General features: G+C 46.8%; 1 protein-coding gene across 1 annotated transcript; it reads left to right on the plus strand.

Annotated features, from left to right (window-relative positions):
- The first annotated feature begins 3,826 nt into the window (after positions 1–3,826).
- On the plus strand, positions 3,827–9,718 carry LOC118081472 (CMRF35-like molecule 5). Its single transcript, XM_035107955.2, has 3 exons — positions 3,827–4,138; positions 5,999–6,050; positions 8,892–9,718. The coding sequence occupies exons 1-3, from the start codon at positions 3,844–3,846 to the stop codon at positions 8,992–8,994; spliced, it is 450 nt and encodes a 149-aa protein (XP_034963846.2). The 5' UTR covers positions 3,827–3,843; the 3' UTR covers positions 8,995–9,718.
- Positions 9,719–12,358: the final 2,640 nt, after the last annotated feature.

Below are 12,358 nucleotides of genomic sequence, written 5' to 3' on the forward strand. Positions count from 1 at the left end.
ATGAGTCTATTTACTTACATCTTCATGCATCTGGTGAGGTCAACTGCAGTCCACAGAAGCTTGCACTGTGGTAAATTGGTTTGTTGTTGTTGTTTAGTCGTTTAGTCGTGTCCGACTCTTCGTGACCCCATGGACCATAGCACGCCAGGCACTCCTGTCTTGCACTGCCTCCCGTAGTTTGGTCAAACTCATGTTCGTAGCTTCGAGAACACTGTCCAACCATCTCGTCCTCTGTCGTCCCCTTCTCCTAGTGCCCTCAATCTTTCCCAACATCAGAGTCTTTTCCAAGGATTCTTCTCTTCTCATGAGGTGGCCAAAGTATTGGAGCCTCAGCTTCACGATCTGTCCTTCCAGGGAGCACTCAGGGCTGATTTCCTTAAGAATGGATAGGTTTGATCTTCTTGCAGTCCATGGGACTCTCAAGAGTCTCCTCCAGCACCATAATTCAAAAGCATCAATTCTTCGGCGATCAGCCTTCTTTATGATCCAGTTCTCACTTCCATACATCACTACTGGGAAAACCATAGCTTTAACTATACGGACCTTTGTCGGCAAGGTGATGTCTCTGCTTTTTAAGATGCTGTCTAGGTTTGTCATTGCTTTTCTCCCAAGAAGCAGGCGTCTTTTAATTTCTTGACTGCTGTCACCATCTGCAGTGATCAAGGAGCCCAAGAAAAATTTAGTATTAAGCTAAATCGTTGCACTAGCAGAAACCAGTGCAATGATTCCCCTTAGCAATGGTGTCGCATGGGGGAGCCACAGGGGCAGCTGGCCCAGGTGCAAAATTGTATGGGGTGCAAACTTTCAACATCTGGTGCTGCCTCAATACAGCTGTGCGCTTCCGTCGCTGGGCTCCGTTGCAAACTACTTCTCCATGTGAACTATGTAACTCTTCTTATCTCTGGGTGACGTGGACCCCGTTAGGTAGTTGAATGCACATACATGCTCTGTTTCCCTCCCACCCACCCCACCATGAGAGCCTGGGCACTGGCAACGCATGCTATGCCACTGCCCCTTAGCACAATGGGGCATACTTCCACTCTCCTCCCTCACAGCCTCCCCAAAACTGCTCCAGAGGTTCAAGAGAACCCCCAGAACAGCACACGGTGGGAGGAGAAGGGGAGGTGGTTCCATCAGGCAAGCAGAAACACATGCACAAATGGAATGATCTCCTTAGGACTACTTTGAATACAACCCTTAGTCTTTTTAAGTTGTCACAAGACAACTTCCTTGGTTTTGCTGCAAATAACCTAAAATGGCTACCCCACTGGGGAAAGACAGAAGAGGACGTCACGTTCTAAATGTTAACAATGATGCTTCCATGGCAGAGCTTAAAACATAAAGGAAATTTTCAGATTTCCCCAAGAATGTAAAAAGCCAGGGAAATAATATGGTTGGCATTTATATGCCAACAATGTTGTGTGGGTGCTTTATGCCTGCATCAGGAGTAAAAAGGGTAAAGGGACCCCTGACCATTAGGTCCAGTCGTGACCGACTCTGGGGTTGCGCACTCATCTCATGTTATTGGCCGAGGGAGCCGGCATACAGCTTCCAAGTCATGTGGCCAGCATGACAAAGCCGTTCTGGCGAACCAGAGCAGCGCATGGAAATGCCGTTTACCTTCCCGCTGTAGTGGTACCTATTTATCTACTTGCACTTTGACGTGCTTTCAAACTGCTAGGTTGGCAGGAGGAGGGACCGAACAACAGGAGCTCAACCCGTTGCAGGGATTCAAACCGCCAACCTTCTGCTCGGCAAGCCCTAGGCTCTGTGGTTTAACCCACAGCGCCACCTGCATCCCTTGCATCAGGAGTACAGATCCCATAATGAACAGACACCTGGAAGCACCCGGAAAGGTATTTATACTGACAGCAGAAGAGAAGGTGAGTATCAATGCAGATGATGCAAGAGCGTTGTCATAATTCTTAAAACGGCACTCACAGGAAGTAAGGTAAACAGATGAATGCAAGACAGAAAGAAAATGTGCATGTCGGAGAGAGAAAGATGACAAAGGAGAACAATATTGTGCTGAAGTGGAGCATATTCAAAGAACACAGTAAAGAGTTTAGTTATGTTGGGGGCTGTTTCTAGAAACTAGGCTAAGGAAATTGCTCAGTCTAGCCCTAGTAAAGGCAATTAGGCAGAGGCAATGTTTTTTTTCTCCTCCCCCCTCACTCTCATAGCTAGGATGTTCTATCGTAAATTGTCTTGAGACAGAGAACTATCTCCACCCGCCTGGATGTCATTACACTATGTTGGTTATAGAAAAACAACAATGTGGGAAAAGGCCATGGGAGGAAGCCAAAGGAAGTGATGAAGCAATGTGAAGAAAGAAGAAGCAAGAATTGTTTGCCTCCATGACAGGCAATATTTGCAGATAATTGTTTTTAAGTGTCCCAAAGAGGAGTGAGATGTAGGAAGGGAGCAGCTGTCTAGACCAGACGATGCAGCCGCTGTCCTTGCTTGGCCTGGTATTCCTCCTGCCAGGTAAGACGGTTGTTTTTATTTTACCGCTTCCAAATTTAATCAAAGGTTAATTTGCCTGTGGATGAGAGTTGCTAGCTACAACTAATTACAGTACAGCTTTCATAATGAACGCTGTCTGTTATTGCAGGACAACACTAGACCATGGGTCGGCAAACTAAGCCCCCCCCCCCCGGGCCGGATCCAGCCCAGTTGCCTTCTGGATCCGGCCCGTGGATGGTCTGGGAATTGCTGCGTGGTTCGGCGTGGATCTGATTGTTCGGGCTGCGCCATCCCCGCCCCCCCCACCATGGTGGCGCCTCCTCCCTCCCTCCTCCTAGCTTCTCCCTGCCCTGCCTAGAGCTGAGAGCAAGGGGGCGGGGCTTTGTTAGAGCGACCGCCATTGTAAGCAGGCTGAATTCAGGGTTTGTTGCTGCCAGCCCCTCTCCAGAGCCCTTTCGTGCGCTGCTCATCGTCCCACCTCCACCAGCCCCTGCCGCTTGCAAGACACAGGTAAGCAGCCACTGGGGCTTGTTCATTTATTCATCCACCCCCCATTTAGTCTGCCCCCCCAAGGTCTGAGGGACAGTGGACCAGCCCCCTGCTGAAAAAGTTTGCTGACCCTTGCTGTAGACTCTAGTGTCATATTAGAAGCGGGAAAGGGGTGGGTGCAGAGAGGATGACAAAAGCTTGAACAGTCACAATTAAGCCATGCGGGTGACACTGTGGGTTAAACCACAGCGCCTAGGACTTGCCGATCAGAAGGTTGGCAGTTCGAATCCACACAATGGGGTGAGCTCCCGTTGTTCGGTCCCAGCTCCTGCCCACCTAGCAGTTCGAAAGCACGTCAAAGTGCAAGTAGATAAATAGGTACCACTCCGGTGGGAAGGTAAAGGGCATTTCTGTGTGCTGCTCTGGTTCGCCAGAAGCGGCTTTGTCATGCTGGCCACATGACCCGGAAGCTGCACACCTCGGCCAATAACGCGAGATGAGTGCTGCAACCCCAGCGTCATCCGCAACTGGACCTAATGGTCAGGGGTCCCTTTACCTTTAACTCCTTTAACTAATCTTAATGAATAGTGGCAGCTTTATGGTCTGTGGGGCCCTGTGCACAGACCTTTGGTGGGGGGCTATTGTTCTGCCAAATAAATGTGACTATGTCAGAATTCAGGGTGTATGAGACGAAAACAATGGAATATAGGAAAAAGGAGGGGTGATGATGAAGCCTCTGCACTGGGGCCCCCCACCCCGACCAGCTTTGGAATTTACACACACACACACACACACACACACACACTGTTGCTGGGGAGAAGAAAGATTGTAACCTAGCCTGCTTCTTTTTGTTCTTCAGGATGTTTCTCTGACTTGACCGTCCTCAAGATGCGTGCAATCCTGGGAGGACTGGTGTCTGTGGAATGCAAATACGATGAATGGTATAAGGGAAACCCGAAATACTGGTGCAAAGAAATGAGCAAAACATCATGTGACAAAATTGTCGAGACTTCAGGTTCAGAAGAGCCAGTGAGGAAAGGCAGAGTCTCCATCAGAGACAACCATTCATTAAACCAATTCACCGTGACAATTGATGAGCTGACCAGCAGTGATACCGGCATGTACAAATGTGGTGTGATTGTGCAGGGAGGTTTGGATCTGATGGTTCCAGTTAATGTGACAGGTAGGTTAATGAGTCCCCCTGCTCTGATTTTAGCCCAGGAAGTTGAATCACAGCTGGAGGGATGGCGAGAATAGAGGAAGGAGAGGACTGCTTTCCCCCGTTGGACTAATTGCTGTAGGACAGCCTTCTCCAGCCCTATTATCCAATTTGTTTGATTGTTCTTCAGCAGCCTTCCTTGGTTTTCAGTCTCCAGAGATGGATGGACTACAATGCTCCAATCCCTGACCTGGCTGGAGATTATGCAGGTCATTGTCCAACAACATCAGGGGACCCATGTATGATGGGAGCATTAGGGTTGTCCAAGGGATCCAACCTTTTAATGCAACATCAGAACATATGGAAATATTAAGCTTTGGCTAAAGTTGCATTAAGCCAAATGTCACCATCAAAGCAGGTCACAAGATTTCAAGATTCTGTGTTTCTCCTTACACCATTTTTTTTAAAAAATGAAAGTCTCAAGGCTTCTTTTGAAGTTAAAAATGAAAGTGTTACGAAGAGTTTCTTCCCATACCTCCATCCAATTTCCTTTGTAGCTTCTTCTTGTTTATGCTTTCATGCTCACAATTTCTGGGGAAAATATGAGTGGCCCATGGGGTATCCTATCTTCATCCCATTAAAGCTCTCTTCTTTCCAGTTAATACCTTCCTTATATTGTTTTTCACCAGATCAAACACATGTTCCTTGTCTACAGCTTCCTTAACTAGGAGTCAAGGGCGTACCCACCATGCAGCAAGTTAGGGCAGCTGCCCTACTCTAGAAGCAGGGCTGGTGGGCAGAGGCGGAGCACAGCCCGGCGGAGCGCGAGTTCGCCATTCCCGCCGCACCGCGCCGCACCCTCCCTCCAGCTCCCCGGCGCGCCCTCAGGCAAGGCCAAGCGCGGCGGGGAACCAGGGAGCGCGGCGCGGTGGGCGGGAACGCCGAACTCGCGCTCCGCTGGGCTGGGCTCCGCCTCCGCCCACCAGCCCTGCTGCTAGGGAGGGGCACAGCCCGGCGGAGCGCGAGTTCGCCGTTCCCGCCCGCCGCGCTGCGCCCTCCCTCCAGCTCCCCGTCGCGCCCTCTGGCAAGGCCAAGCGCGGCGGGGAACCAGAGAGCGCGGCGCGGCGGGCGGGAACGCTGAACTCGCACTCCGCTGGGCTGGGCTCCGCCTCCGCCCACCAGCCCTGCTTCTAGGGAGGGGCACAGCCCGGCGGAGCGCGAGTTCGCCGTTCCCGCCCACTTTGTGGCCCCTCCCCTTCCGTGCCTTGGCCCCTCCCCTTGCCCCCCCTAGTTTTGATATTGGGTACGCCCATGCTAGGAGTCATGTTAAGGTAAAGGTAAAGGTCCAGTCACGGACGACTCTGGGGTTGCAGCGCTCATCTCTCTCTATAGGCCGAGGGAGCTGGTGTACACCTTCCGGGTCATGTGGCCAGCATGACTAAGCCACTTCTGGTGAACCAGAGCAGCACATGGAAACGCCGTTTACCTTCCCGCCAGAACTGCTAGGTGGGCAGGAGCTGGGACCAAGCAACGGGAGCTCACCCCATCACAGGGATTCAAACCACCGACCTTCTGATCGGCAAGCCCTAGGCTCTGTGGTTTAGACCACAGCGCCACCCGCAGCCCTAGGAGTCATGTTGGCTTCAATCAAATCCTATATGTGTTCGCCACTCCTGTATGAACTGTAGGCCATGCAAGATAGAGATTGGAGAATGGATTGATCTGGAAAGACTGAATGTAGAGGGAAACTTGGTCCATTGATTACCATTTGAGTGACGCCAAGATTAATCTATTCAGGCTGAGGTCAAGTTTATGTCACTCATAGATTTACTGTGGAGCATCCCAATTTCACACCTTTATCTTCCATTCTTCTTTCTGTATTAGAAACTACCAGAGGACCAGAAGATGCCTTTCACAAGGATATCAGTTCTATCAGGTGCGTGAACTTCCTTCACAGCAGGTCCTGGTTTGAGCCACACTGACTTGTCTATTGTTCTGCTTCCCAGAGGAACAGAAGAATTTCCTTCTGACTTGTCTATATATTCTGCTTCCCAGAGGAACAGAAGAATTTCTTTAATCGTGAATGAGATTCCATTTATGAACCTCTTCCCAAAAAATATCTAATAGCAATTTCACAGTAAAAACAACAGCAATAAAAACAATAAAGAACAATTCTATATGTAACAAAGCAAACCCAATACAGATGCGGACAGGGTGAAAGATATCCAATTTAAAGGCTGCAATTGAATGTCTGCAATCTCCTGCTACAAAAAAAATTGTAGCAGGAGATTGCTGACACGTGGTGGAGCCCTGCTAACAAATCAGTAAAGGTAAAGGTAAAGGGGCCCCTGACCATCAGGTCCAGTCGTGTCCGACTCTGGGGTTGCGGCGCTCATCTCGCTCTATAGGCCGAGGGAGCCGGCGTTTGTCCGCAGACAGCTTCCGGATCATGTGGCCAGCATGGCAAAGCTGCTTCTGGCGAACTAGAGCAGCGCACGGAAACGCCGTTTACTTTCCCGCCAGAGCAGTACCTATTTATCTACTTGCACTTTGATGTTCTTTCGAACTGTTAGGTGGGCAGGAGCTGGGACCGAGCAACGGGAGCTCACCCCATTGCAGGGATTCGAACCGCCGACCTTCTGATCAGCAAGCCCTAGGCTCTGTGGTTTAACCCACAGCGCCACCTGTGTCCCACAAATCGGTACAAGGTGGCAAATCTTAAAATAGTTAATTTAGTGTAACACACACAAAATAAACTGACATATCCAAAGAAAGACAAAACATTTTCCTATCTGAAATCTTTCCCACCTTCATGTAGTTTTTACTGAGTCTCTTCAGGTAGATGGGAGACACCTAAGAGAAACCTAAGATTAGGGTGAATTGTTCAACTTATAATTAACTAAATGGACTTACAATATTTATTCAACCTACTCATTCAAATCAGGTATACCTCACATGTTACTAATAAACCAGGTTAATTAGGTCGTTATTCCTTCTTGCATTTCCTGAGAAATTCAGAGTTCAGTCCTTTTCAGCAAAATAGCACCTAGCTGAAAAATAAATCTGTGTGGCTGTAGATGCTCCACTGCCTGGTAATCTATACTATGACATGATAATTAATTCATGCAGCTTAAGATATCCCAGGAACTTAGAGCGCATGTTTTTAAATATTTTGGATAACTGTTATATACATAATAGGCAGAGAGAAAATCAGAAGACCTTTTTCTTCTCTGTTATTTCTCTTCTTATCTTGCTTTTCTAATGATCTTTAATATTTGTTTTCTCCCTGTTAATTCAATCTATATTTATGCATTGCTTTTTGAAGTCTCCTGTCTTGGATTAATGAAGATGCACACAGGAAGGTGATGGGTGGGAGATGAAGGGCAGAACAGAGGGGATCTCCCAGGGTGGGAGGCTGGGGGGAGAGGGGGAAGCTCCCAGGTGAGAGATGGGAGGGTTCACTCTTCTGTGTGTGGAATATGGATTAAGATATAATTGTGATAGAGGGCCTTGTGTTTATTTTCTCTTCTTTCTCTCTTCTTTCTCTCTTCCTCTCTTTTTTTTCTTCCTTTACTTTTTTAAAAAAAATATTTTTCATTTTCACAATTTGCCAACATTTTAAGATGAGAAACAAAATTCTTACAAATTCAATTTACATTTCCCTCCCCTCCCCTTCCCTCTGCGGTTACTTAATGTGTATCTTTTTGTTACTGCATATCCAATTTGAATCTGTTGACTAAATTTCTCTTATCTTCCTATTTGATTATTTCTTACTACACAGGTTTATATCATCCTGCTAATGTTTTCATTCCTTTGGCATATTCTTGCTTCTTTCCTATTTATCTTCTTTGGGTTAGTTTGGTTTTTGTTGTATTTTATGTTGAAAACTCTCAATAAAAACAAAAAATTCCATACCATTCTACTTCATGATGCTCTACCCACAGTGATGCTCTACTTAGGCTTTATTTAGAGTCCTCCCTTGCCTCCCCCTCTCCTTATTTCCTTCCCTACAAGCCATGCCTGTTTTTGTTTTCCTGAGTAGTCAGGACCCTGAAATAGCCCCAGAGCATCTTCTCCAAGAGAAGGGTCTCTCTATTTTGGACTAGCTAAAAAGGGTTTTTCAGGAAATAATAAAATTTGTAAAATGAGATGAGGTACAGGAAGGAGGAATTTCTTAGCCTCCAGGAGGCTCCTATAGATTATTTGGGTTCTGTAGGTCAAGGGAGATTAGCGGTGGCCAGTCAGCAGTCAGTCTCCTTATTGTCATTCTGTACAAATACCTTTTTATTGTTAATGATGATGATGAAGAAGAGTTTGGATTTGATATTCCGCTTTATCACTAACCGAAGGAGTCTCAAAGCGGCTAACAATCTCCTTTCCCCTCCTCCCCCACAACAGACACCCTGTGAGGTGGGTGGGGCTGAGAGACTTCAGAGAAGTGTGACTAGCTCAAGGTCACCCAGCAGCTGCATGTGTAGGACCAGGGAAGCAAACCTGGTTCACCAGATTATGAGTCTACTGCTCTTAACTCTGCTCTTAACACCACACTGGCTCTCCACCACACTGATCATCAATCCTTACTTTGTGTGGATCTTGAAGGCATAAAGTAAGGGGCAGAGTTCCCACAATAAGCCCCCAACTCTGTAAGCTATGCTTTGTAGCTTCTGGGATCTTAGCGTATGCTATTCAGAGCCACCAAGCATCTTGTTAGAGAATGGTGGGGGTATTGCTTTGTGATCTACTCCAGTGAGGATATTATTCTGTTACTCCAATGCAGATACCTGCTGTACATGTCCTTCCTGGTTTCAATTGCCTTGAAAGCCCCCATCTTCCTGGGTACAGTCCTTGCAATTATCTGGATGCGCAACAAGAAGACATAGCCCTCCGAAGAGGTGACGTCAGAAGGACCCCTGTGAGAACCATCACAACTTCCTATCTGGACAATGACTCAACCCAACAAGAAAAGAGGAAACAAACTATGCAAGAAGGCATTTTTCTCAGCTGGTTCCGTTGTCACTCTGCTGTGTCCTCAACTTCTGCATCTTCAAGTACCAGGATCCAAAGAAGTCGTCCAGCCTCAAAGTCACTGTGCATTTGTCTACTCTGAAACAGTGATCAGTCACAGTCTTGATTCCCCCCCCCCTTTTGCTGACATTCATTTGCATTTTATCAGTTTCACTTGGAAATTTTATTACATGTGTTTGTTTGAGTGTGCGTGCTGGTGTCATTTATATTCTAGTAGTCTCTCTATATAATAAAAATGTAAGAATGTTATCATGCAGCCCCATTGGAGGATTTGTAATACTATATCACAATCCCGGATTTTCACGAAATCAGGGTGGAGGAAGAGAGCAAAATGAAGGCAGGTTACACAACAGTGGCCATGGAATGGGAATGAGAAGGGAGAGACACAGAGATGAAAAATTATGCTTTAAATCAGGCATCCCCAAACTCGGCCCTCCAGATGTTTTGGGACTACAACTCCCATCATCCCTATCTAACAGGTCCAGTGGTCAAGAATTGTAGCCCCAAAACAGCTGGAGGGCCAAGTTTGGGGGTGCCTGCTTTAAATCAATGGCATAAGTTTGAGCAAAGCAGGGATGGAGGCATACTGAGAGGGAGAGAGTGGCAATTATAAGTAATGGCAGAGGTTTGGGTAGGGTGAATGGGAAGACACTGAGGGAAAGTGGCAGTTTAAAACAAGGTTTGAGTACAGAGAGAAGGGAGTATAGTAAGGCTATTTTTAACTGGGTTTTCTTGATAATTTTAATGTTTTATTTTATATTTTCAAAAACCACTTAGGTTTTCTCACAATCAAACATATATGTATATTTGTAAAATAAGTAAATAAACATTCATCCTGCAAGTTCTTGTGATTTGCTTATGGGGTGTTTATTATTGTACAGTTCATGTCCAGTGCGGGATGTTTTTGCAGTGAGGCTAAAAACCCAGTGCCAACCCCTGTGACCCCCCTACTCTTCGCTGCCACTGCTAGATGCTCGACTCCTCCTCCTAGTCTTCCACTGCTGTGGCCACATCCCCCCATGCATATATAAAAAACTGCTATTGCTACATATATAAACTGTGGTGATGATTACAGTCCTTCTATGCACATTTGCACTTATTCCCAGTGGGGCAATGCGCCTCGATCAGATCGGGTGGTGAGCCCACCGCAGGGATTGTCTTCAGTTGTGCTGGCAAAAAGGAGGAGGTACATTTCCTCAGCTGTCATCACAACCCTGGAGAAGACAAACAAGAGGGGAGTTCAGAAAAACCCCTCATAGTTGGAAAGAATATGTGAGGTTGTCATGAGGGCACATGAACAAAAGTAAAGCCCTACTGGGATTGGACCAATGGCACATCCAATCCACCCCTAGAGTACTGTGTTCAGTTCTGGATGCCACAAATTTAAGAAGGATATTGATAAGCTGGAATGGGTGCAGAGGAGGGCAACCAAAATGATCAAGGGTCTGGAGACTGAGAGGAGATATGATAGCCATCTTATCTTTAGGGCTGTCACATGGAAGATGGAGCAAGCTTGTTTTCTCCTGCTCCGAAGGATAGGACTCATAGGACTCAAACCAATGGCTTCATGCTACAGAAAAGAAGATTCTGACTAAACACCAGGAACCAGGAAGAACTTTCAGACAGTAAGAGCATGGAATGAGCTAACAGAGCCTTCCTTTAGTTGGAAACAGGAACGTTTCAGTCATCCATGTTGGAATTCCATTCCACCCTTTGCTGCAGACATGGGATTGTTATGTGTCACATGTCTGTTTACATTCCAGCACAGTTTGCTGGCGTGAGGGGAACTTCCGCTGTGTTGATTTTGCTTTGACTCTCCGAGAAGACAGCAAGGAGAGACGACATGTTTCTTTGTCCTGATTTATGTATAATATATCTGTAGTTTAGTATGTATCTATAGCCTCAGGCCTCTTCTGTTGTGCAGTTTACACTGCTAAGTAAAGTGTGCTCAAGTCTGCAAGCTTGAGTCACTGATCACGTTAGAGCAGAGGTCGATGGATCTCTGCAGCAAGAAGGCTGAGAGGGAGACACTCCAGCTGGGGCTGAGCCAGCTGGCCTTTCGACCCCCAGATTCTGACACTCCGTTGGGGCTCACAACATGTTGTAATATTCTGTAGAAACTGTCACAGTCCTACTTCCTCCTATAATTCAAAGGGCAATTCAAGGTGATCAGACTGGAACAGATTTTTGTTTAAAGGATCAGATATTTTAATGTAGGATAAGCCTCTTCAATACCTACTAACCATTGTGTACCTGACGCTGAACAATGAATATAACTTTCATTCCTCCTTGTGAACTTTCAAGAGGCATCTAGCTGCCTGCTCCTGGAAACCCTTGGCCTGATCCAGTACCATCTAACCAGGCGGAGCATCTGGTATTATTAGAAACATGCGTACTTGTGAACTTTCCAGAGGCATCTGATTGGCCACTCTTGGAAAGAGAGCTTGAGGGACACTTGGCCCGGTCCATCGAAGCTGCTCTTGCTTTTCCCATTCCGCCTGCGCATGCCATAAAAGCAGAACTACACTAACCACAGTCTTGCGCATCAAACATACAACAAAGAAGCCTTCCCATTTCCACTTTTTGAAGCTCTGCTTCATGATCCGCTTCATTCAGCCAGAGATTAAAGCAGTTGGATTCCAACACATTGTGGTGCCCCTCTTCCTCCACCGCGAGCTTCCTTGGCTACTCTCCAGCTCCCTCTAGCTTGAACAGAGAAGACAGCAGGACCATGAGGCTCTGGAGGACTTTGACGCTCCTGATCTGGGGACTGCTTCCAGGTAAGGAACAGAGAAAGGTGGTCATTGTGAAGCAAGACTCCAAAAAGGGACGTGAGCTGTGTATGGCAATAAAAGGTGGGATCAGAGACAGGGGAAGGCATAGCTTCCCTGCAGCTCCAGTCTATGCACGCTGCCATAGTTGAAGGATGCTGTTGGCAGATTCCTTAGGAAGAGAGTTTGTGGAAGTAATGTGTAATGTGCCTGAAGATTTGCCCCACTGCTTACTGGTTTGCCCAATCTATGAGAACTTAAGAGCAAATATTCAAATATTTAAACTTCTCAGTTGAGAGATGGATTAGGCACCTTATTGACTTTTAACTTATTCCCTTATTCACTTTTTATTAGGGTCCATGCTTGCACAGATGCAAACAGCTGTCACTTCCCCAATGGCCCTCTGACCCTAAAGTGTGCTACAGCGTTGGTGCTTTGTTTCTCAACC

This window comes from Zootoca vivipara, chromosome 2 (assembly GCF_963506605.1).
Source record: "Zootoca vivipara chromosome 2, rZooViv1.1, whole genome shotgun sequence".
Taxonomy (NCBI): Eukaryota; Metazoa; Chordata; class Lepidosauria; order Squamata; family Lacertidae; genus Zootoca; species Zootoca vivipara.

Coding starts and splice junctions, on each gene's coding strand:
- LOC118081472 (XM_035107955.2), top strand. CDS start 3,844: ATGCGTGCAATCCTGGGAGGACTGGTGTCTGTGGAATGCAAATACGAT. Junction 4,139..5,998: donor GGTTCCAGTTAATGTGACAG/GTAGGTTAATGA, acceptor TTTCTGTATTAG/AAACTACCAGAGGACCAGAA. Junction 6,051..8,891: donor AAGGATATCAGTTCTATCAG/GTGCGTGAACTT, acceptor ACTCCAATGCAG/ATACCTGCTGTACATGTCCT.